At 51.2% G+C, this 22,644-nt stretch overlaps 2 protein-coding genes across 2 annotated transcripts; both read left to right on the plus strand.

Annotated features, from left to right (window-relative positions):
- The first annotated feature begins 2,307 nt into the window (after positions 1 to 2,307).
- On the plus strand, positions 2,308 to 4,203 carry Hoxa13 (homeobox A13). The gene is made up of 2 exons (XM_057788469.1): positions 2,308 to 3,223; positions 3,959 to 4,203. Exons 1-2 carry the CDS (start codon positions 2,308 to 2,310, stop codon positions 4,201 to 4,203), a joined length of 1,161 nt encoding a protein of 386 aa, XP_057644452.1.
- A 12,861-nt stretch (positions 4,204 to 17,064) lies between these two features.
- Hoxa11 (homeobox A11) lies at positions 17,065 to 19,804 on the plus strand. The gene is made up of 2 exons (XM_057785645.1): positions 17,065 to 17,770; positions 19,169 to 19,804. The coding sequence occupies exons 1-2, from the start codon at positions 17,065 to 17,067 to the stop codon at positions 19,399 to 19,401; spliced, it is 939 nt and encodes a 312-aa protein (XP_057641628.1). The 3' UTR covers positions 19,402 to 19,804.
- Positions 19,805 to 22,644: the final 2,840 nt, after the last annotated feature.

Here is a 22,644-nt window from a genome sequence, read left to right on the forward strand (position 1 = left end):
CTCAGAAAACCCAGCTAAAGCAGGGCAGCAGCGAGGAAGAATCAGTCCAGTCCGTAAACACCGCCCCCAAAACTCTACAAAGAGAGTAAAAAAAAATGATGTGGAGTAACCAAACAGCCAAACACTGGAAACGCAAAGAATTGGGGAATTGCAAGTGAGGGGAGGTGGGCAATCGGCCTCCTCCGCTGCCTGCGCCCGCTCCTCTCCAGACTTTCATTGCACTTTCTCACGCTGACTAGACAGCAACTTTCAACTTGACCTTGGCCTCCAGCCGTGTCTGACCTGTGTGTAAACTGCCCTCAAGCCAAGAACTGGAGCCTGGAACCCTACTTTGTCTCTTTGTCACTGCTGAGTTTTACAATGCCACTTAGAGGGAGGAAGGAATCAGGGGGAATGGATGAAAAGGGCTCCAAAGAACACAAAAATCAAGTCTTCCCAGAGCTTGATTTCTTAGTCTGCAAATGGCCAGTCAGAGGGAAGGTACGCTGGGGCCAAATCAATATTTACCCAGGACTGCTAAAATGTCAGGAGGGAAAAGACGGATGCATGGGGTGTGGAGGAGAATTGGGTGTGGGGATCAGGGAAGGTTTTATTGGGCGACACTTAACATTAGTCAGAACAAACCCAGAATCTGGGCAGATAAAAGCCTGAGCCTAGCCTTATGGGTCCCAACCTTGCCAGAAGCCCAGGGGGCTTAGAGAACGGCAGATGAATTGGGTGATATGCATGGTGCCCTAGCTTAGGGATAAGTCTACAAGCTGGGACCAGAAGACAGGTCCAAGCCTGGCTGCCTACCAGGACGCCTGAGACCAAAGAGTTCAGAACTGTTCCCAGCTTGTATATTCCAGAATGCACCCACTTTCACTTTGATCGTTTGTTACCCTCTGGACTTCTGACCAGTTTACAGTTGCACAATCAGAAGTGGATATGGTTCTGAGGAGGCAGGGTCTCCAGAATCCCTCACCAAAACATTGAGACTCATGTGGCTCTTACAGTACAAACATCCACCAGGCTCTTAGAGACATGGAGACTCTGGTTCTTCAGAACCACGCACCCTCCACAGGCTGAACGCTTACTGGGAGGAAAGTCATGAAATGACACCGAAGATCCCCCTTCTCTTCTCCCAAAATGGAATGCAACAGTGTGTTCCCAGATGTCTGGAGAATCGTGTCCAACTCAGGATCTATGAAATGGCTTTGTAGGAAGCCCAGAACTGGGGTTGGAGTCCCAGCCAGCAGTCCAACTGGGGCCTGTTCCTCTCAAACCCCTTCAGGAAAAGGCAGGAGACAGAAGCATGCGTGAAGGGTACTTTCTTCATCTGAAATTCTCTGCAGACCAGAGAGAGCAGTTGCGGCGTCGGGACGAATAGTGAATTGTATATACAAGTGGGAGAATGTGGCTGTATGCATCTCTGTGTGTCTGTGTGTGTGTGTAATTCTCGTGTGTGTGTGTGTGTGTGTGTGTGAGGGGAGTAGGGAGATACAATTGGTTGTTCCAATATTCTGAGTCTATGGCCTAATTGAAATTGTCCTTCAGGGCCTGAGAAAAGGGAAGAGAGCTCCTAAAATGAAGCCCAAGTTTCCCGGCGGAATGTCCTGAGACCCTTGCGCCAGACTTCTCCTAAGAACTGACAGGAAACAAACACCCTGCCCTCGTTCCCTAGGGGTGGGGGAGCCAAATCTCGAAGTGTCGTAGGCGAAAGCTCCGTCTTCTCTGGTAGGGTCTAGCTGCAGAAAGACATATCCATACCTGGAAAGAAAATAGCTCCAGAGGCCACCCAGACACCCCGGGCCATGTTGTGCCAGTTCAAGCTAATCTCTCCTGCCTGGCTACAGGAAAATTTACCTGACTTGTCCCCACGACCTCAGGTCGCATTCCAACCGCGGGCGCCCACGTCGGCGCACCCCCCCCCCCAGCCTCCCAGGGCGCGACGCCCTGGTCCCCAGCAAGACCTGGGAAGAGATCGGAGTCCGCAAGGCGCGCGCCCTGTGTTCCCCACTCCACCCGCCCGAGTCCCCCGCCTCCTCCGTGAGTGATTGCTGCCCGGCCGCGCGGCGTGCGCTGGCGCGGAGGACCGTGCGGGCGGTGGCGGGGACGGCGGGCCCAGCGCCCAGCCGAGCTGGAGCCGCCCGCTTTGCATACGCCGGGGGCGGGCCGGGGGCGGGCCAATGGGCGGCCGCCTGGCGCGACCCCGCAGGGCGCGACCCGCCCCCCTCGCTCGGGCCCCGGCCCCGCGCGGCGCGCTCTTCACTTCTTGGGGGCTTTTTAAAACAGCGCCACTGGGGTCTTCTCCATGCGGCTCGGGCTATGACAGCCTCCGTGCTCCTCCACCCCCGCTGGATCGAGCCCACCGTCATGTTCCTCTACGACAACGGCGGCGGCCTGGTGGCCGACGAGCTCAACAAGAACATGGAAGGGGCGGCGGCGGCGGCAGCGGCGGCGGCAGCGGCGGCGGCGGCGGGAGCTGGGGGCGGGGGCTTCCCCCACCCGGCTGCAGCGGCCGCGGGGGGCAACTTCTCGGTAGCCGCAGCAGCCGCCGCCGCCGCTGCCGCCGCGGCCAACCAGTGCCGCAACCTGATGGCTCATCCCGCACCCCTGGCGCCAGGCGCCGCGGCCGCCTACAGCAGCGCGCCGGGGGAGGCGCCCCCGTCCGCCGCCGCTGCCGCTGCTGCCGCCGCTGCAGCCGCCGCCGCTGCAGCCGCCGCGTCGTCGTCGGGAGGGCCCGGGCCTGCGGGACCAGCGGGTGCCGAGGCCGCTAAGCAATGCAGTCCCTGCTCGGCGGCGGCACAAAGCTCGTCGGGGCCCGCGGCTCTGCCCTACGGCTACTTCGGCAGCGGCTACTACCCGTGCGCCCGCATGGGCCCGCACCCCAACGCCATCAAATCGTGCGCGCAGCCCGCCTCGGCCGCCGCCGCCTTCGCCGACAAGTACATGGACACCGCGGGCCCGGCGGCCGAGGAGTTCAGCTCCCGCGCCAAGGAGTTTGCCTTCTACCACCAGGGCTACGCAGCCGGGCCTTATCACCACCACCAGCCGGTGCCCGGCTACCTGGATATGCCAGTGGTCCCGGGGCTCGGGGGCCCTGGCGAGTCGCGCCACGAGCCCCTGGGGCTTCCCATGGAAAGCTACCAGCCCTGGGCGCTGCCCAACGGCTGGAACGGCCAAATGTACTGCCCCAAAGAACAGACGCAGCCTCCCCACCTCTGGAAGTCCACTCTACCCGGTAAATGGCGCCCCCTTTCCAGCCCCGGCCTTCTGGCTCTTTTCCTGCTTCTCCTGGGCTCGCGCCCCTGGGGTCACTCGGGTGTCCCCCCCTGCACTCTCCCTGGCCTGGCCTGTCCTAGCAATTTTTGAACCGCTGGGAGTCTGAGCCAGGCCGGCTGGCGCTGTCCGCCCTATCCTAAGTTGAGCTGGCCCCTTGCCCTCCTTCGGTGAGGGGTGACTGGGAGGGAGCTTATGGGTTCCAACTCGGGCAGCCCCATTCTCCCTGTGTGACCCACCCTCCCAAGCCCTGGACACTGACTCCAAGATGAGAAATTGACTTGATCTCGAGCTCACCACATTGCCCCTGATGGTTCTCTGAAAAATGGCTTCGTTGGAGAAGCTTAGAACGTTGAAACTTGGGGCAAGTTGAGAGCCAGGCTCTATAGAAGTGCTGTGCCCTGTTGAGGGCTAAGGTGTGGACCTGTGGACCGCTGGGTCAGGCGACCAAGCGCAGTACATGAAGGATAACCCGATTGGGGTGGTCATTGGAACTCCGGGCGATTCCATTTCAATACACAACTAACCATGCCACCTCCTAACGCTCCAGGCTTTGGCAGAAGGCCGGATTGTGCAGAGCGCGTGGCAAAGAGCAACCAGGCGTTGCAAGTAGGGCCGGGAGCTCAGACTGAGCTGTAGCCTGTGTCCTGGCTCTGGTCGGCTCCCAGTGTAACTTGCCTTCTCTCTTATCTTACAGACGTTGTCTCCCATCCTTCAGATGCCAGCTCCTACAGGAGGGGGAGGAAGAAGCGGGTGCCTTACACTAAGGTGCAGTTGAAAGAACTCGAACGGGAATACGCTACCAACAAATTCATTACCAAGGACAAACGGAGGAGGATATCAGCCACGACGAACCTTTCTGAGAGGCAGGTCACAATCTGGTTCCAGAACAGGCGGGTCAAAGAGAAAAAAGTCATCAATAAGCTGAAGACCACTAGTTAATGGATTAAAACTGGAGCCGAGGGCAGCTTGAAGAAACACCTAAGGGCTACTCACTTCTTTGCCCATTTAATAATAAGGCTTAATCATAACAGAAGAATTGGAAAGAGAGACACTGACGTTTTGCTCTCCTAAGGGGAATCTCTTTCTCACCAATGGAATCTACAGTTTGAAAAACAAAAACAAAAACCTTGAGAAATGGTAGAGACTGCCAGTTCTCCCGACAACCCCTGCAGACTCTAGAGTCAACTCCTCAGCCCCTAAAACACACAATTTCAGATAAATTACGAATTTACTCAAATCTTGTAAGTATTTATGTGACCATTATATTTTAGGATACTGTGTTAGGTGGTAATAATCTGAAAACTAGTTACAGAAACAAAAGTCTGTTTCAACATCCGCTTGTCCAGCATCATCCCCTTTGCGTGTTAAGTGCCTGCTCAGGTAAAACCTTACTGAAATTCCTACCCAAATATGTTCCAAAAGAAATGTCTCATGGATAGGCTTAGAGGGGAAAGAACTGAAATGTTGATCTTGAACTATTGCTTAAAAGGGAGAAAGGAGAGAGAATGCTCACCCAAGCATCGATTGTCTTGGTAGTAAATGCGGCCAGCTAAACCCTTGAGGCTGCAAGGGAACTCTGGGTGGGTGACGAACTTCTGGAAATACCTTTCAATTACTTACAGCAAGCATGTTGGTGGCATTTGGACTAACCTAGTGTCAGAGATCTTCCCATAGGATCTGTTGTAATTTTTAAAGTGTTTAAAACTCATCAGATGATTCGAAAGATTCACTTTCCGCCCCATCTCCCGGAAGGTCCCACCCTAATATGGATTTCTCCTGAAATATACTCTCTTTTTTTAACTTATTTAAATTTGCATTTTTCAATACTTGTTAAACATTTTGCTAGAGACATCATTTTTCTTTTTTTAACTTTGAAAAAAAGAAAGCTCAAATTGGAAACCGGCTCTCTCAAAATATTTAAATGTCTGCGTTCTATATTTTAATCTGCTAAAGGATTAGTATTTTTCCTTGTTTATCGTGTTATGAGACCGCATTAGAAAGTCTAGGGATTCATCTTCACAGCACATTTTTAATCAAGCAGTAATTTCAGTTCACACATCCGTTTTGTCCATATTCACTATAAATGCTATCTTGTAAATAAAGACGTTCAGCACACTGTGAAAATGTATTTGTGCACCTGCGTTCTAAATACTTCTACTAAAAATGAAAAATTAGATCTGTAGATAGTGGTATTAATTCTGTTAATAAAATAATCACTGCCATTAAAATCTGAAGGAAACACTTGAGTTACTTTTCTATGCTGAACTTGCACTGCACAAAAAGAAAACGAGCAGGTTTGTCTTATACAAGCCAGAGACCATTCTTTTCTATTCTTATTTAGTTTTTTAAATAATTTTTTTCATGAGAAGGGAAAGATCTCGCATAATTAAAATTCTACAAATGAAAATGTTCTGAGGAGATGCAAGTGTCAGGTATTCTGAAAGGCAGAGGAGAGAAAGGAGGAGGGAGAGAGTGTACGCTCCCAGGCTCCCCTGGAAAAGGAAAACCAGTTGTTGAGGAGTGCCTAGACTGTCGTATTTTAAAATCTGTCTTGGTTCTGCATGTGACTGAAAGGACAGGTTTGGGTATTTGCTGAGATGACAGGAGTAGGAAAGGCCTTAAACCTTGACCTTGAGGAAAAAAGACAATTTGTGACCTTGACTTTTGACAGCGCGTGAGTTGGCTTCAGTCAGATCAGTAGATCAAGGGCGCCACCTAGTGTTGACAAGCCTCCTTGTAATTCTGCTTCAAGGGAATCAAGCTCTCTTACCCCCTTGACTTGTTTTAGAGATTGGATACTCATAATTTTTTTTTGCTCTAAAGGGAGATTTGAATATATGTAAATGATACATGTGCTTGTACATATGTCAATATATAATATATGTTTATATGTGTATACATTTGAATATCAGTGTTTGTGTGCCTGTGTATATAATTGTAGAATTTGTACAGATAGAGTATTTTTAACTGCTAATGACTGAAGACACTGTAATTTAAGGTGAATTCTAGAGTTAAGGTACAAAATGCTCTTTATGTGGTGAAAGCTTGCTTCCTTTCTTTAATGGTCAACTTTAATTCGTCCTCGTAGCGGCTTGCTTTGCATCAGTTTTCTGCGGATCTGTTTTAAAGCTGTCCATGTCTGTTACAATCCAAGAGGTGTTCTTAAATAACCGTGCTTTCCTGGCCCTCTCTCTCCAAGGTGGTCTGTGACCTTAATTAGAACTATCTGGGAATCTTTACGGCAAATAAAAAGTCCACATACCTTCCTAATTCTAGAGTTACATTTCAGAAATTCAAAGAAATCCGCCTCTCTGAGAAGTCAGTAGAACGTAAATATCTCAAAAAGTGTTCAGAATATGTGTGCACAAGGAAAATTATCCTCCACCGCTCAAAGCTGGGCGTTGCTCCAGGGTGGTGTGCAATCTCATATTGATGCTTGCAAATCTACCATTTGATTTGTGGGAGACATAAATATACTTAATATTAACAGCCACCATCAAAACTATATTAACAATCAGTATTATAGCTACTGCTATTGACCCGACCCCCTAACAACACAAGAGATGTGTTCAGAGTCATAAATAATACATTTCATGTTTATGTATTTAATATACACATAGGGATGTGTGTGTGCGCGCGCGCTTGTGTGTGTGTGAAGTCCATTCTGTGCACACATGTATTAAGATGTCGATGGAACCTGGAGCTTTGGGATCTGGATTTTCAGGTGCAGGTTCATTTTATCTTTATGTTAGAGGAAACTAATAGCACATGGGAGAACTGGATTCATCATTTGGTGGAAAATGATATGGGCCAGTTACAATCCCAGATGATGGAAACATCTCCAGCCTCGCCCGAAGACTGAGAGCTTCTTTATATCTTTATAGATGAGGAATTGTGGAAAGAATATAAAGCTGTTTCAACAAAGGATGCTCCCGAAACATACACCTCAGATGGTCTTGTTAAGTGCCATCATAGTTTGCTGCCCTGAGGATTGTCAACCGTTTGTGGAATCAAATGAAAACACAGCTTCAGACCCACCGCCCTGCACCTTGTGTTACAGCCCCGTTTCCAAGTGAACCTACCATCAAGCAAAGTTAACGATGTCTCCAAAATGTTTAAAGTGTTGGAAATTCCCCTCCGAGTTGGATCAAACACTGTTTATGAACTGCTCCAACGGGGACTCTTCTGTTGAAGGGAGACATTTTTCTTTAGATGTAAGAAATATTCTGAGCCTACGGGGCCTAGGAAAGAGGCCAACAGCAGCTCTGCAGATGGAAATACTGCCCCTTTTGAAAGCCGGCACTACTGCAGGAGTCTGGGGTAAAGTATCTCTCTCTCTCTCTCTCTCTCTCTCTCTCTCTCTCTCTCTCTCTCTCTCTCCAGAAGATGTCAGGGTGCCCCTCCCTTTAGTTTTGAACTGGTTGTTGATAACAGTACTCTCACCTAACACCCTTCTCATTTAAAACAGGCATGGATTTATCAGATTAGTTGAGGCGGTTATGGATTATAATGGCTTCTCAAAGTTTTTTTTAAAAATATCACTATCATTTGGTTTTTGTTTTTGTTTTTTGAGGCACGGGGTATCTCTGTTCTGGAACTCACTCTGTAGACCAGACTGGACTGGAACTCAGAAATTCACCTGCCTCTGTCTCCTGAATACTGGGATTAAAGAAGTCCCACTACCATGCCTGCCTGGAGACATCTCAGTTTTTCAATAGCAAGCAGCCTAAAACCTATAGAACAAAGGCAGTCAGGAGAACATTGGCCTCCTTCTGAAAACAATAGGAACAATAATGACAGACACTGATCCATGAATAATGATGTTGAAAACCTCATTCAAGTTTTTTTTTTTCAAAAAGGAAACTTCCTGAATAAAAAATTATAAATATGGGACTTGAAAAAAAAAACGACCTTTTCCATCTGCTCCTAATACTGTCAGATTTATTAAGTAACTTTAAGTGGACGACTGTAAAACGTCACTGTGGACTTCACTAAGTATTTATGCCTAATGCCGAGCTGAAGCCAATTCCTTTTTTAAATTAGCATAAGATTTTAAACACAAAGGAACTTAGAGACAAAGGGGGAGAATGTTCATTTGAAAATACTCAGCTTAGTTTAAATGTTTTGTTAGAGATTCACCTGAAGGCAGCAAAATTCAGCCGAGGATGCTGTATTTGTGTGCGAGTAATAGCCAGATAGTAGATAGTACAGACTGTTCGATGCTGCGTATTTGCGTGGGTGGAGATGCAGTGGCTGGCTTCCTCTCTGTGAATTCCCGGGGCAAGGAGCTGTGGGGAAGGTTGCCCGGGACTACTAATCCCCTGATGGGGGTTCAGAGGCGCCCTTCTGGGCTTGTGAACCTCGACTGAAGAGTCGCTAGGGGGATTGCTGATTTATGCGCATTCCTTTAAACTTGATCGAATGCGTGTCAGCAGCCCAAGACCTGGAGAATCAGAGAAATGTGCCGCGAGTGCCCGCATCCCATTTTTCATAAGCAAAAGATGCGGCCTTATCCAAAAGGCCTGGCGAGATTTATGCCTGCTTGGGTTTTAGACAGGCACGCTAATTAAGTTTTCATCTGCTTGGCCGCCGGGTAAATAAAATCTGGCTTCGTTCGTTATGAAAATTACTACTCAGTCCTCACGCATCTACCTAGAGCTAACGAATGCCTGAGATGTGCCTGCTATTTACAATGTTTTTTATAAAAGAAAGGTGATGCTTGCGCAGGAAAATTCCAGCATGAAAGCAGCCACGGCCTTGCCACAGTCGATTTCGTTTCTATCCGGCTCTGCGGCAGAGCTGAATCCACCCGGCAGAAGGAATTCCACCGGTGTCTAAGATCTTCACATTTCTGTGAGCCGTCGGGAGGCGCGGAGCCTGCCCAGGTGCAAGGGTGTGGGCGAGTGAGAACAGAGTGTCCGTGGACTTAGATGGCTGCCGAGTGTCGCGCCTGTTGGGGACGTGCGCTGCCCCAAACCTCCTGCCCTGGCACAGGACACCCCTGCTCAAGATGGAGGCCCGAACCTTGCCTGAGCCCACCCGGCTCCGACGGCCTGAGGGCAGCAGGCAGAAGAGCCACGGCACCGCGGCGGAGGTCACCGTGGTGGCACTAACTAGCAGCCCGTGCTGCGTGGACACAGGAGGGCCGAGGACACGCGCGATGAGCCACCCCGAGTTGCAGACTGACGTCACCACAGGCCTCGCAGGCCTCGCCTGGCTCCAGGAGCTATTTGCTGAGGACGAGGACAGGCGACCGAGGTTTTGTGAGGGTGCCCCCTTCTCCGCCCCGCCCCTCCGTCCCCTGGAGAATAATCGGGTATTTAATCTCTCCTGGTCTTAATTCTTGGCAGCGTGGAAGGTGGTTTTGCAACGGGAAATAAAACTTGACAGGAGCATTTTCTCGAAAAGGGGTTTTGAGACAGGCTGAAAAGAAATCGTGTTTGCGGTCCTCCTGCACTTCCGCCCTGGAAGTCCGGAGCTGAGTGCGGGAGGAAACCCGGGAAGCCGCGCGCGCGAGCTCCACCTGGGCCAGGAAGCAGCCTCGGGCCGCGCGGTCCCCCCGAGCATCTGCCGCCTAACGCCTGAAGACAGGACCGGGGCGCACCGGAGCTCAGCACGTCCGGGCCTGGCTGGCTCTGTGTGACACCCAGGTGCTGGACGAGGGCGGCTGGGGACCTGCGAGAGGTGAGGGCCTTGGGAAGCCAACTTTAGCGCTGACTTCTGCCCTCGGGGGTTAGTTAGGTGGTGAAAGCCGCGCTTGGGGCTTTGTTTCCTGGCCGCGAGCCTGTGGTCCAGCACTTTCGAAATGCAAGGGGGAATGGGGGTGAGCGGCCTGGCCTGAGTGGATTGTCTGGGCTGCTATTGGGTGGCAGAAGCCGGAGACAGCGCGGAGTCCTCCTCCCGCTCCTTACAGCTTTTCACACCGTAAAGGTCAAGTCCTCGGCGCCACCGCCTTCTTCACGGTCAGGGGCGCCTGAGAAAGAAGCCCGCCACAATTACAGAAAAGCACGGGATAGGTAATTGGCCAGGCCATCACTCTTGCTGCAAGCGGATCCTGTCCTTGGTAGCCTGGGCTTTAGCATTGAGGCAAGATTCTTTTTAATTTTCAATTTCCTTCATCCCCATCCTCCTTTGAAAGGGGTCTTTGAAGCTGGGGTAGTCCAAGCTATGCCTTCATCCTGGAAGGGCAGAAATTGCCCCAGTGCGGGTGATTTCCGTGTCCGCGGAGGCCTAACCGGGGCGAGAGCGGGCATGTATGTGCCCAGGAGAACGGACCGGGCTGAATGGAAGTTCTGGTCGGATAGGGACAGTGAGTGGTTCAGCCGGCCTGGCGGCTGGGAATCCGATATGGAAATAAAGATACTGCTGGGTTCGTCCAGTCCAAACTCAGGGTTTTTCAGGTCTTTGGTGAGACCCTTAATGCCCTTTCTCCCTTTCTCCCTAAGTCTACTTGAAAGGAGGTAGACTATGCCAATTCAAAACCCTTTGACTCGTGCCCCTCCCGCCACCCCCTCCCTGCCCCATTGTGCTCTACAGGATAGAGAATTCCTCTACGAAAGCCTGCAGCAGGTCAGCACGTCAGGCCCAGCCGTAAACACATAGCTTAAGACTAGTTGGCCACTCAGCCTATCCCCCAAAGAGAACCAAAAGAGACCTGCAAAGTATCTTTTCCCTTTTTCAAAACAGAGCTGTGGCAAGGAGCTACATCAGGGTGAGTAGCATGGAATAGGTACCAGGGAAGGGGGGCTGTCAGGCAGGGTGAAAGGAGGAAGCTCCCAGTACAGGGCTCCTAGTGCGGGCCTCCACGGAGACAGAGGCTGCTCTTGGGTTTCAAAAGTGGAGCCATTCGAGGAGACAACTGTAATTTAGGGTCTCAGGATGCCTCCAGATCCTCACCCGGAGGACCAGAGCCAACCTTCTGGTTGTCTGGTTGTGTTACACTCCTCTGTCTTTACTGCAGACACACTCAGCTGAAGAAACCCCCGTCTGGACCGAACTGCTGCCGCGAGGAAGGGGAGTGAATAGGAGGTGGGTACTGAGAACCAGACTTTCACCCTTCAAAGTCTTCCTCACCCCACTCGCTACCACTCGATAGGAAAGAATAAATAAAATCTCCAATGAGTTGGCAACCATAAAAATAAAAATAGTTCTCAAATGAACCCTCCCTTCTCCCATCAGCTTGAGACTCACTAAACTAAATGATAACCAGATTGTTTGGGCGATTGAGACCCTCAACTGAGCTCCGTGGTACACCCTCAAGTGGCCAGAAGAAGGATGTGGACTTGTTCAGATGTTTAGGGAACACTGGATAGTGACTGGACCCACTAGTCAGGCTAAGAACCAACTGTAAGGTCAAGTTCAAGGTGTGACCTATTCTCTGGCTTTAGAGAGCAGGTACCAGCTCGGGGAGAGGGTTGGTACCTAGACAAACATACAAATCAACCTGTCTCCACCTGGTAGCGATAAGAGTGCTCCCTGATATAATGCGATGGATTGGCCACAATCTGCCATACTTTGGGAACAAATACTTGAAGATCTTTGGGCCATTCCATGCAATCCATCTCCTTAGTTCACCATGGGGGAAAAATACTCCAAAGACACCTCCTTCTATGTAGGAGAGGGTACCTATATGGAGGTCTGGCTCCAGTCCTGGGAAGTGTTTGTGGCTATTTGACCAAATCCCCTCATTGGCCAACTCTCACACCCATGGAAAAGATGGCCACCAGATCAGCACTAGTTTTCAGTTTAGCTTTATAAACACAATGCAATATTTTGAAACAGAGGAAGGTAAGGCTCACGCAAGCAACAAAAGGTGAAATATTTATGGTGTTTTAATCAATCCACTGAACAGCAACTGTAGAAAATTAAGAGCAAGACCTGGTCGTTCTAGTGGGTCCACCTCATCCCGGGCTCCTGTAACTACTCAGAATAAAGAAGGTGATGGACTCAGAAAAGGAGCAAGGGTTCCTGGGGGAAGAAAGAAAAGAGGAGGTTCTGCTTGGAATTAGTACTCATTGAATGAGGGAAAGAAATCCATGTCAGGTCTCTCTCTGTTGGAGGTCAAAATGAGGAAAGTCAGAAACTTCATAGACCCTTTTCTCCAAACCTGCCTAGTAGGTTCCTTCTCAGGGCACTTCAACACATCAGCCCTTGCTCAAGCAAGGGGAGACCACAGAAAGAGCAGGAGAATGCCTGAGGAAGGCTAGCTGAGAAGAGGCAAACAGACCAGCAGGAACTGCCTGGGGACAAGAAAGGCTTGAGGGGGGACTGGAGAGTGGGGGTAGCTTGGTTGAACATTTACACCATGGATACCATGCTCAGCCTTCCAAGGACTGCCGTGGGGGTTTCAGATCCCCTGAGTTAGGGATATCTGGCAACTGCTGCCTCCCAAGCTCTACAGCCAGGGAAGGCAGTAACCTTACAGCCTTTCAGGTTGACTCTAGGAAGCCCAGAGTCTAGGAGTGCACTCCTGTTGTCCACTTCTGTTCTCCCTTCGAAGTGGCATAGTACTATATAGTCTATCAAGTGACAGTGCTTGCAGCTCTAGAAACTGGAAACACCCCTGGCACAGCCACCCCAATGAGGACAAGGCCTTACACGGCCTTTCTACAGAATGAAGCCTAGGCAGCTTCCCATAGCGTACATCTCCAAGTGCAAGAAAAAGCAGACTCAGCCGAGGCACCTGGACACACTTTATTCTGGTATTCTACCTCGAGGGAAGGAGGGTGGAGCGAATGGTGCCTGAACCTCCCCTCCCTTCATGATGCCTTTAAGCCCGACGGGAGGAAAACAGCAGCCTTTGTGGATACCGATACAACCCCCACCCTTTCGGGACAAAATCAGAAGAAACCTCCAAAAGGCTTGGTGTGTTTTGCTGATTAAGTTTCCCTCTTAGCCTTTCAGTTCGACAAGGCTAACTTGTTGGCCACCTCCAATATCTGGGCCGAGAGCGTTGGCCAAGCGCTAAGGGGGTCTGCCTAGACCTTGAAGTTCGGAAAAACAAGAGGAGATTGAACCGGCTCCCTCCCTTCTCTACAGACACACGCACCGTCAGGCCGCGGCCACTTCCTGCCTTTGTTTTTCTTCCTCCAAACATTTTTGGCCTCTTGCATTAGCCGCCGTAGGGCTCCGAGTTGACGATTAAAGGAAATAAACGTTGAGGAGTGTTTTCTGGAGACGGCCCGCTCGCTGTGGAGTTCTTGAGAAAGAACAGCTCCTGGGAAACCAATGTTCAGGGCCAATGTCATAGCCTTGCCGGCAGCCGCCTCTTCTAGGAATGGAACTCGGACTTGGCCTTCCGGTGTGGTCCTATCCCTAGCCCGGTCTTTCCCAGAGCCTGGTGGGCCAAGATCGACCTTCGGCCTCCTGCAAAGCCGAAGAGTCAGGCTGAGAGCTAAGTGAAAACCAAGAGCCCTTAGAACCACCTCCCTTTCTTTCCTCAGATTGGGTCGGAACCTCAGAGCAGCCTCCGGCCTTGTTCCTGAAGCCTGCCTAAAGAATACTCACTCTACCAGGTTCAAGCAGGTCAGGGCCAGGCGAAGCGTCTTCTATTGAGCAGCCTTTGGGGTCTGAGCATCCCATCTCTTGTCTCTGCTTATAGAACTAAACAGCAATCGGCAGCTCCAGAGCTCCAGGCCATATCCCTTCGGTGGCCTTCAAAAGTCTTTTTTTTTCTTTCATCCATCGTCACCGCAGCGCCCCCACACGCTCCCTTCGAGGATGCAAGTCCCTCCGGGGCACCCCTCTTCTCTACTGTTTGTCTAATTGCTCTGACAATTGCCTTCGTGGAGCACCTTCTTCGCCCACAGCCTTCCCTGAAGAATTTGCCATGTCTCCAGGAAACACCCATGGGATACCTACCTGCTGGCTCTCGCTCACAACTAGCTAGCCCTGCCTCGATGCGAACCTGCACAGTGTCACACCGACCTTTCTGCAGGTACCCCTTCTCCCCTGGCATCCGGAGAAGTCGAGCTAATTATGAGAGAAGCTGCCATGTAGCCAGGGGAGGCGGCCTTGCATCCCCCCGTGGCTGGGCCACCTCGGGGCCCCACGGCTCAGGCACAAGCTGAAGTTGACTGCCAAAACTGCTATAAAAACCGCAGGTCTGTCTAGAACTGCTTTCGGTTCTCCTAGACGCCCCCGGGTTCAATTATGGTCTTAAAAGCCCTAATACAAGTGCAAGAATTTGTTTGCCTTCACCCAGGGGCGGGGCGAGCCCTGCAATGGTGGCGCCTTTGTTATGGCAAAGTCACTGAAACCCTTCACGCATTCCTTTTGTTCGAGGGTAGGGGTGGCGAGGACTGGGTGGGCTGCTGGGCAAAAGTTTGAGGTTAGCAAAAATCAACCCAGGGAACTGCTCAGATACTGCTGCTCACAAGCTCACTGCCCTTTTATGTAGCCTCCAAAAAGATATTGTGAAAAGATAAATATTTTGCCTCCTTGGCGACTGCAGGAAATAGAAGTGTTTTTTTTTTTTGTTGTTTGTTTGTTTGTTTTTTTGCTGCAGGACCATCCTGTAGTTTCGATCCCCAGCTTTAGAAAGCCTAAAGCTACCCTTCCCCAACAACCTTTCTCCCTGCTCTTCTAGATCTCCTCGCCCACACCACTGCAGTCATCTAGGAAGCCACAGTGGACAAATATGTCAAGCTGAAGATGCACAAATAATTTCAAGTTCAGCTCTCAGGGATTCAAGGGGCATGAAAGTTCCTGCAACAAATCCTGAATAAAGAGTTCATTAAACCAATGTGTCCAAGGAGCTTGATTTGTGATAAGCAAACCTTGTAAAAAAAAAAAGGGGGGGTGGGGGGCTAGAGCCACATAAACATTAATGCTAATAAATTAGTTTACTCCACTACACAGTAATTACTTGATATTATTGATATTTACAGTGGGCATTCAAATGCAATGGTGGGTCATTATTTGGAGAAAATACATAATGAGAATAGTTCTTTTCCAGAGCAATACATGATTAAATTTGTTATTGAGTCAGTTACAGTCAGCTCAGCAATAAATAAATAAATCGATGTTGACACTTAAATACCAAAGATCTTAGCGTTTATACTCTAAATCTCCCCCAAGATATGTAAATACCTTTGGCTATTTCCTGGATGAGGAAAGGGAGAAAGGTTTTCACTTTTGACTTTTTGTGACACCCTAGCTCCTTCTAAGGGAGCTGTGGGGAGCCCCCAGTTCTGGGTCCCCTCCCTGCTTTGACCATGCCTAGCTGCCCTGTGCCCTCTCTTTTCTTTCATTTTCCCCAAACATTTCTCCAGTCTTGCAGAATGGCAAGCATTATTTTGTCTTCTTAATCTCCGTTTCCTCCTCTGAAGAGAGCTAAGTTTATCCTAGCAGTTACGGCTTCTTGAGCATTATCTCTCTGGACATCAAGCTTAGCTTTTTCAAGACATCTCTGTGGCCCAAGGTGCAGGCAGCTAGGAGAACACCTCTCTTTTCTTTGGCATCGTGCTTCTCCTATGGACTACATAGCAAGAAGGATGAGAGCTGTCTGGGTGTTTTTCTCTTTGAATATTCTTTGCTTTCACTCTTAGGCTTTGCAAGGAAGAAGAGGCGGGTTAGTCCTCTCTTAGCCAGGGAACCTAGGGCCATTACTCCCTTTGCCACCCTCCATTTCCCTCACAGCTCTGAAGAGCTGCAAGCAGCCCAATGGGTCCCCCAAAGGTGCAGCATACCCAGGAGAAGGCTCCTCGGATGTCAGCGCCTCTAAAACAGCCCAAGGTTCGCCTCAATTGCATGGTTTCCGATTCGTCAGCTTCAGGAGACAGAACAGCTTGCGGACCGGTGAGCAGAAGCGCAGTCCCAGAACCTCTGGCTCTGCGGAGTCACTCCGAACCCTTACAGGCAGCTGAGGAGAAGGGGGTTCCTCCAAAGGCAGGGTGTGGGGTGAGGAAGTAGGCAAAAAGATACAGGGAAGGTGGAACCCGGATAAGGCGAAGGCCCTTCCGGACCGCGCAGATTATTGACAAACCGCGGAGGAAAGCTGCTCTGCCTGTTAGCGGTTTGGGGACGGAAGGCACTAAAGCGCTTCGGAAGTGACCATGAATGAGAGCGTGTAATCAAGTCACCGTGCAAATCGGACAAGCCACGAGGCCGGCACATCCACGGCTGCGAAGCCTGGCCCCAAAAGGGGTCCAGTCAGGGTCTGAGGCTGAGGTGTTTCCCAGAGCAAGCCTGTGAGAGGGGGGGCTGCGAAGAAGGAGGTGGTGAACGTAAGCCTTCGGATAACAGGCTTCGAGACCTGGAGCCACACAGTTCCGGCCTTTCACCTGGCCATCCCCAGCCCAGAGCATCCCTCACCCACCGGGATGTAGGGGGAGGCGTCGCGAGTTGCGCTCTCTCGCAGCCCTTAGCGCACCCGTGGACCAGGACCATGTAGCTGAGCAAAGGAGAGCTGCTTGGGGGCGCACCTCAGCCTTTCTGCGCGCGGGGAGGCCCCCCAGCCAACATGAGTTACACCGGCGATTACGTGCTTTCGGTGAGAACACCGAGTGACGATCTGTTGCTTCCCCTGAGGTGGCTACAAAGAAAGGAAGCCGGGAGGGAGGGGAGGGGGGAAAAAGGAAAGGGAGGGGGTTTAAAAAAAAAAAAAAAGCCGGGACTAGCTCGCAGCTTGTCAATTTCAACATCGGGTCACATGACCAGCACCTCCCTGCTAAGGATGGGGATAGATTTCCACGTCAGCTTACGTCTCCAAATTTCTACTTCACGGATCCGCTTCAAAGAGGCAGCTGCAGTGGAGAATCATGTTAAGCTCGGCTACTGCGGAGAGCCCAAGGTAGCCCAATGATGGATTTTGATGAGCGTGGTCCCTGCTCCTCTAACATGTATTTGCCAAGTTGTACTTACTACGTCTCCGGTCCAGATTTCTCCAGCCTCCCTTCTTTTTTGCCCCAGACCCCGTCTTCGCGCCCAATGACATACTCCTACTCCTCCAACCTGCCCCAGGTCCAACCCGTGCGCGAAGTGACCTTCAGAGAGTACGCCATTGAGCCCGCCACTAAATGGCACCCCCGCGGCAATCTGGCCCACTGCTACTCCGCGGAGGAGCTCGTGCACAGAGACTGTCTGCAGGCGCCCAGCGCAGCCGGCGTGCCTGGCGACGTGCTGGCCAAGAGCTCGGCCAACGTCTACCACCACCCCACCCCCGCCGTCTCGTCCAATTTCTATAGCACGGTGGGCAGGAACGGCGTTCTGCCACAGGCGTTTGACCAGTTTTTCGAGACGGCCTACGGCACCCCGGAAAACCTCGCCTCCTCCGACTACCCCGGGGACAAGAGCGCCGAGAAAGGGCCACCAGCGGCAGCTGCGACCTCCGCTGCGGCGGTGGCTGCGGCGGCCACGGGCGCGCCGGCAACTTCAAGTTCGGACGGCGGCGGCGGCGGCTGTCGGGAGGCGGCGGTGGAGGAGAAGGAGCGGCGGCGGCGACCCGAGAGCAGCAGCAGCCCCGAGTCGTCTTCCGGCCACACTGAGGACAAGGCCGGCAGCTCCGGTGCGTATAAAGGCAGCGCCCAGCGCTTTATGAAAGGGGAGTTGGGAATCTAGCGCAGCACCGCTGTTAAATTTTTATATGCTGTTTTATAAGCATATAAGGTTTATGAAGGGCCTTTAGGTTTCCCCCAACAAAACTTTGTTATAAAAGGAGGGATCACGTGGCGAGTGCTGAAATTGGCCGTGAAATACCCACCGGCCAAAGCACGCTTGGAAAAAAAAGATACAACTCCCCTTTTTCCTTTTTTCCCTTCTCAGCTCCCAAACCCAACAGCATGATCCCGCTCGAGGCCAGCTCCAGGCTGGGGAGCCGGAGGTGGGCGCCTGTAAATTCCCCCTACAAGGGCTTCAGGAGCCTTTGATAGCGAGGTAATCCGGAGATTTTTATAAAAGCCATGTGTTGCGGCGGGACTCCAGTCCCGGCTGGGATTCAAAGGCATCGCTGTTTAACGATGGCGCTAGGAGCGCATTTAACAGATAAAGTAGCCCGCTTAGCTCGAGCAATATATTAAAAGAAACAAATTAACCTAAAGTTGGCCTTTTTGTCCAAAGGAAGCCATTTTCCTTTGGCGCGGTGGCAATTACGTGCCGCCACCGTTCTGTTATTCACAGTTGTTATTAAATCAGTCAAAAACAACCTGGTTTTTTCTTTTTGTCTTTGTTGTTGTTTTTAAGGTGGGGGTGAACAACTGGCTCCTGCCTGAGGGTTAAGGAAGCCTCTCTTCCCTCTACCCTCCCTAAAATAGCATCCCTGCACTGCTGAGGGCCTTCTGGCTGTGTGGTAGCAGTGAGTGCAGTGTGAAGGTCCGGGGTAGGGGTTTTCCTCTGCTGCCTCCCACCTCGAGAGACCTGGGAGGCTGGCGGAAGATGCAGGAGCTCTTGATCAGGAGTCAGGCTGACAAAGACCCCGCAGCCGCCCCAGATGTTAAGAAGGGCTAAATCACGGCTGCAACCGGGAAAGCCTGGGGCCAGGATGCAAGCCTTTACTGCCTCAGGAACAGGCGGCCCAGGTGCTGAAGGTGAAATGTCCTCAGGCGGCTATTTGTTTAGTCTGGCGGGGCAAGGCACAGCCCGCAACCCCCCACTTGCCTGCTTTCAAAGCGGTTTAGCCAGCGCAAACTCGCCTGTTGCTGTGGGAAGCCCTCCTTTTTGCTCAAGGGGCAGCCTGAGTCCTTTCCCTGGGGGCCTATCTAGGGAGCTGGCTTTTATCTGAAGCCGGCTCCGACTGCAGCTTGTCCCTGGCCAGCAATAGCAGCCTGAAGGCAAGGGCCTGGAAAGACTTTGAAGGGGCCTGGATTGGGCCTCCAGACCCAGTGGCCAGACCGTCTTCTCCACTGGGGGTCCTGGGGCAAGTTGCATCCCCTATTCCCTGCTCACTCCTGCCTCTTTCCCTCCTTAGGTGGCCAACGCACCCGCAAAAAGCGATGCCCTTACACCAAGTATCAGATCCGAGAGCTGGAGCGAGAGTTTTTCTTCAGCGTCTACATCAACAAAGAGAAGCGCCTGCAATTGTCCCGCATGCTCAACCTCACCGATCGTCAAGTCAAAATCTGGTTTCAGAACAGAAGAATGAAGGAAAAAAAGATTAACAGAGACCGGTTACAATACTACTCGGCTAATCCACTTCTCTAAGGCTCCAGCCTCCTGGAATTGGGAGAGGGGCTTCATACACGTGAAATAATATGCAGATTTTGCCCTTGACAAGGTCAAGCCACACAGTGACTTGGAAAAGGGGGGGGATGATTAGGAGAGAGGGGGAGGCTTCCCCTGCAGAGATAGCCCAATAGGAAGGGGCCTGAAAAACTCTTGGTTCAGATCTCAATGGTTAAGCTTCCTATTAATAATTGGATTCTAAGAGTTGTGAAGCAACAGGATAAATGGTTTGGGACCCCTGGTGGTTCGCTCTTAGAGCCTGCAAAAGCTTTGGGCTGGGTGTGGTCACTGGGGATTGGGCCCCCTGCCAAACCCCTTGGAGGCCACCCCTTCAGGACCCTCTGAATAGAGCCTGCCCACCCCCAGGACTCCTAAGTCAAGAAGTTGGATGCTCTCCAGGCCTAGGTCAGCTTGGGGATGGGGTAGGAGGAGAGGGGAGGGTTCCTAGATGAGATGTCCAGAATGGGGTTGCTTTCCAAAAGTAATGTGAAAGAAAGGTGGACTAAAAGGTGGCTGTGAAAAGGGAGAAAGCTGGGGGTCCTGGAAGAAAGAGAACTCTGTCCAGGCGATATTAGCATCTTTCCATCCCTCCTGCCTACCCAGGCCTGAACTCCTAAAGGTCACCTCCTGCAGCCACCTGGCTTTTCTGCCTCCCAATGGTGGTGATGGGTCTTCACTCAAACCCAGAGTTTGTAGAAGACATTGAGAAATCCAGAGGCTATGCTGGCTGTTGGTCTCTCAATCTCTGCAGGAAATGCCTGTGGAATGCTAGAGTTTGGCAAAGCCTCCATGACATTTAGGAACCTTGGATTCAGTTGGTGTCAGGCAGCAGAGCAGCGGGCCTGGCCAGTGGGTCCTTGGCTTTGATTATAAGGGGCTGAAGTCTCCCTGCTCCCAGATCCCCCATTCCTACGCTGCACTCTGCTCTCATTGACTCAGAACTGAGCTTGGAAGCTTCTGGCAATCTTCTAAGAGCCGGAGAGTGATTTGGAAATATTTTAAAAGATAAATATTATATTATATATATATTACCCCGAAGGAACCAAAGCGAATTTTAAGATGCAATGTAGAGTGGGGCAGGGATAATAAAAAATATTTAAAGGCTCTTCTATCTGTTTACAGTGTTCCACGGTTAAACTCGCTCACTGCTAAAAATATTTGAATGTATGCTTCATACAGGGATGGTGTTCAAAAGACTTGTAAATAAAGAAACCATAACCTAATGTGTTTCAATACTCTTCTTCCTCAAGGCCCCGCCCCCAATTAATTGATTTTTTTTTTTTTTTGAGGATGCTGAAGAGAATGAGAAGGATGTTGGAGATGGTCTTTTTATTCTTTTACAATACTGTAACATTTGGAAAGTGTTGGCATGCCTAGAGCTAGCCTGCAAGACCTGAGAACTTCCTCTGGGAAGCCAGGTGCTCTCCAAGTGAATCTCTCCTGCCTCCTTGTGTTGAGAAATTCCTGGTGGTTCTGTCTGTAATGAGTGGCTTCAGCCGGTTCTTATCCACCCTATATTTCCTCCATGTCTTAACCTGCACACAGACACCAGGGCACATGGGAGATGGGGAGGATGGAAATGTGGGTATTTGGTCCTGGTGTGACATTTCTCTCCCTGTTTGCCTTTTCCTGCCAAATGTCTCCCCTCAGCTAGCATCCTTTTACCAGTAAATGGGGCAAGTTTCCAGGCGCCTGAGGGGTGTGTGCAGAGGTGGTAGAATCAGGATTGAGCTACAACAGAAGCAAATAGGAAGCCTGGCCTATATGTCCACAAGGAAAGCAGTATCTTAGGGATGGGATATGTCAGGACCTAGTATGTGAGACTTCTCTCCCTCCAACTGACTTCAGCCCTAGAGAAGGCCTTGGGGGCCTGCAATGGCCAATGGCCTGACCCAGTCTAACCTTGCTCACCTCAGGACTGAGTTGTGCCCTGTGGATCTCTTCAGCCCTAGAGACTAGGTATCATGGCAGAAGTGAATCCCGGAAACCTCTAGGGTTTCCCGTCCAGCTCCAGCTCCCACTCCGTTCCCTTGGGCAAAGAAAGATGCGTGCTTGCTCTTTGTTTGCTGCCTTTGAACTTCTGCCTTAAATTTGGACATCACCCATAACCTTGAGGGCATGGCTGAAAGGGACAGAACCTTTTGTTGCCCACCCCACCCTCTCTCCAGCCACCCAGGCTGAGGCAGAGCAGCAGAGAGGGTCTCATTTGAAGAGAGGCCTTCGGCTTCAGACTCCGCTGTTTATTTGTTTGTGTGTTTGTCTAACTGGCGCGACAGGAGAAAGCCAGCTGAAAGGGGAGAGGGACAGACCCCCTAGATGAATGTCTAGGTTGATAGACACACTGAGAAGAACAAGGACCCTCCTGGGGGGCTAAGGGGGCGGGCAGGGAAGCCCGGTTTAGGAAAAAACTTCCTTTGGGATGGTTAAAGATTAACCAAAGTCTCTCAAGTTGCTAGAGAGAGTCTAGCCAGGAGAACTGCTTGCAGGCGGGTGGCGGGCGGGCGCGGGTTTGATTTCTGAGCCCTATAAAAGCCCATCCTCCGATGGCTGTGACAATGTGGTCGTAAACCCGTCCCGAGCCGGCCAATTTGCATATTTGGAATGCGCCGCTATAAACCCGGCTGGGGTTTTGCAGCAATTTCTTAGATGTAAAAATGAGATCTCAATAGCAGCGGGTTGGGCACATTCTCTCCCTCTTTCTCTGCCGGGAGCCAGCTTCCTTTTCTGGGCTGCAGGCTGGCTCTCCAACTTCGCCTAGACCTGCAACAGCCACGAGATGGCGCACTTCCGATCAATGTCAAAGCCGCCAGGGAGCCGGGAACCCCAACGAGATTCTTGGCCTTTGTTCGCTTCTGGTACTAAGAGCAGCACGGTACCTTATTTCACTTGCCCGGCTCTCCTTCGTATTCAAAAATAGGATACCTCGCGCTCAAGAAGTGATTGGGGTTGTAATTTCAAGCAAAGCGCCTTCACTAGGCCTCTCCACATCGCGGCGTGGAGAAGCTGCTGCCCTTTGGCAGTGATTTCAGAAATGAGTCAAGGTAAGTGGCCACAAGTTTATCAATTTCACTGTAGTAGAGAGGGGGAGAAGTGGGAACGTGGCCGATGCCTAAGCGAAACTCTAGGCCATGGCTGAGTTTGTGGGGTGATGCGCGTTTGCCACCCCTCCCCCGCGCTCCCCTTGGCTCTCTGTGGTTGGAAAGCGGTGGGAGGCCTAAGTAG

This window comes from Chionomys nivalis, chromosome 1 (genome assembly GCF_950005125.1).
Source record: "Chionomys nivalis chromosome 1, mChiNiv1.1, whole genome shotgun sequence".
Taxonomy (NCBI): Eukaryota; Metazoa; Chordata; class Mammalia; order Rodentia; family Cricetidae; genus Chionomys; species Chionomys nivalis.

Coding starts and splice junctions, on each gene's coding strand:
- Hoxa13 (XM_057788469.1), top strand. CDS start 2,308: ATGACAGCCTCCGTGCTCCTCCACCCCCGCTGGATCGAGCCCACCGTC. Junction 3,224..3,958: donor CTGGAAGTCCACTCTACCCG/GTAAATGGCGCC, acceptor CTTATCTTACAG/ACGTTGTCTCCCATCCTTCA.
- Hoxa11 (XM_057785645.1), top strand. CDS start 17,065: ATGATGGATTTTGATGAGCGTGGTCCCTGCTCCTCTAACATGTATTTG. Junction 17,771..19,168: donor GGACAAGGCCGGCAGCTCCG/GTGCGTATAAAG, acceptor TTCCCTCCTTAG/GTGGCCAACGCACCCGCAAA.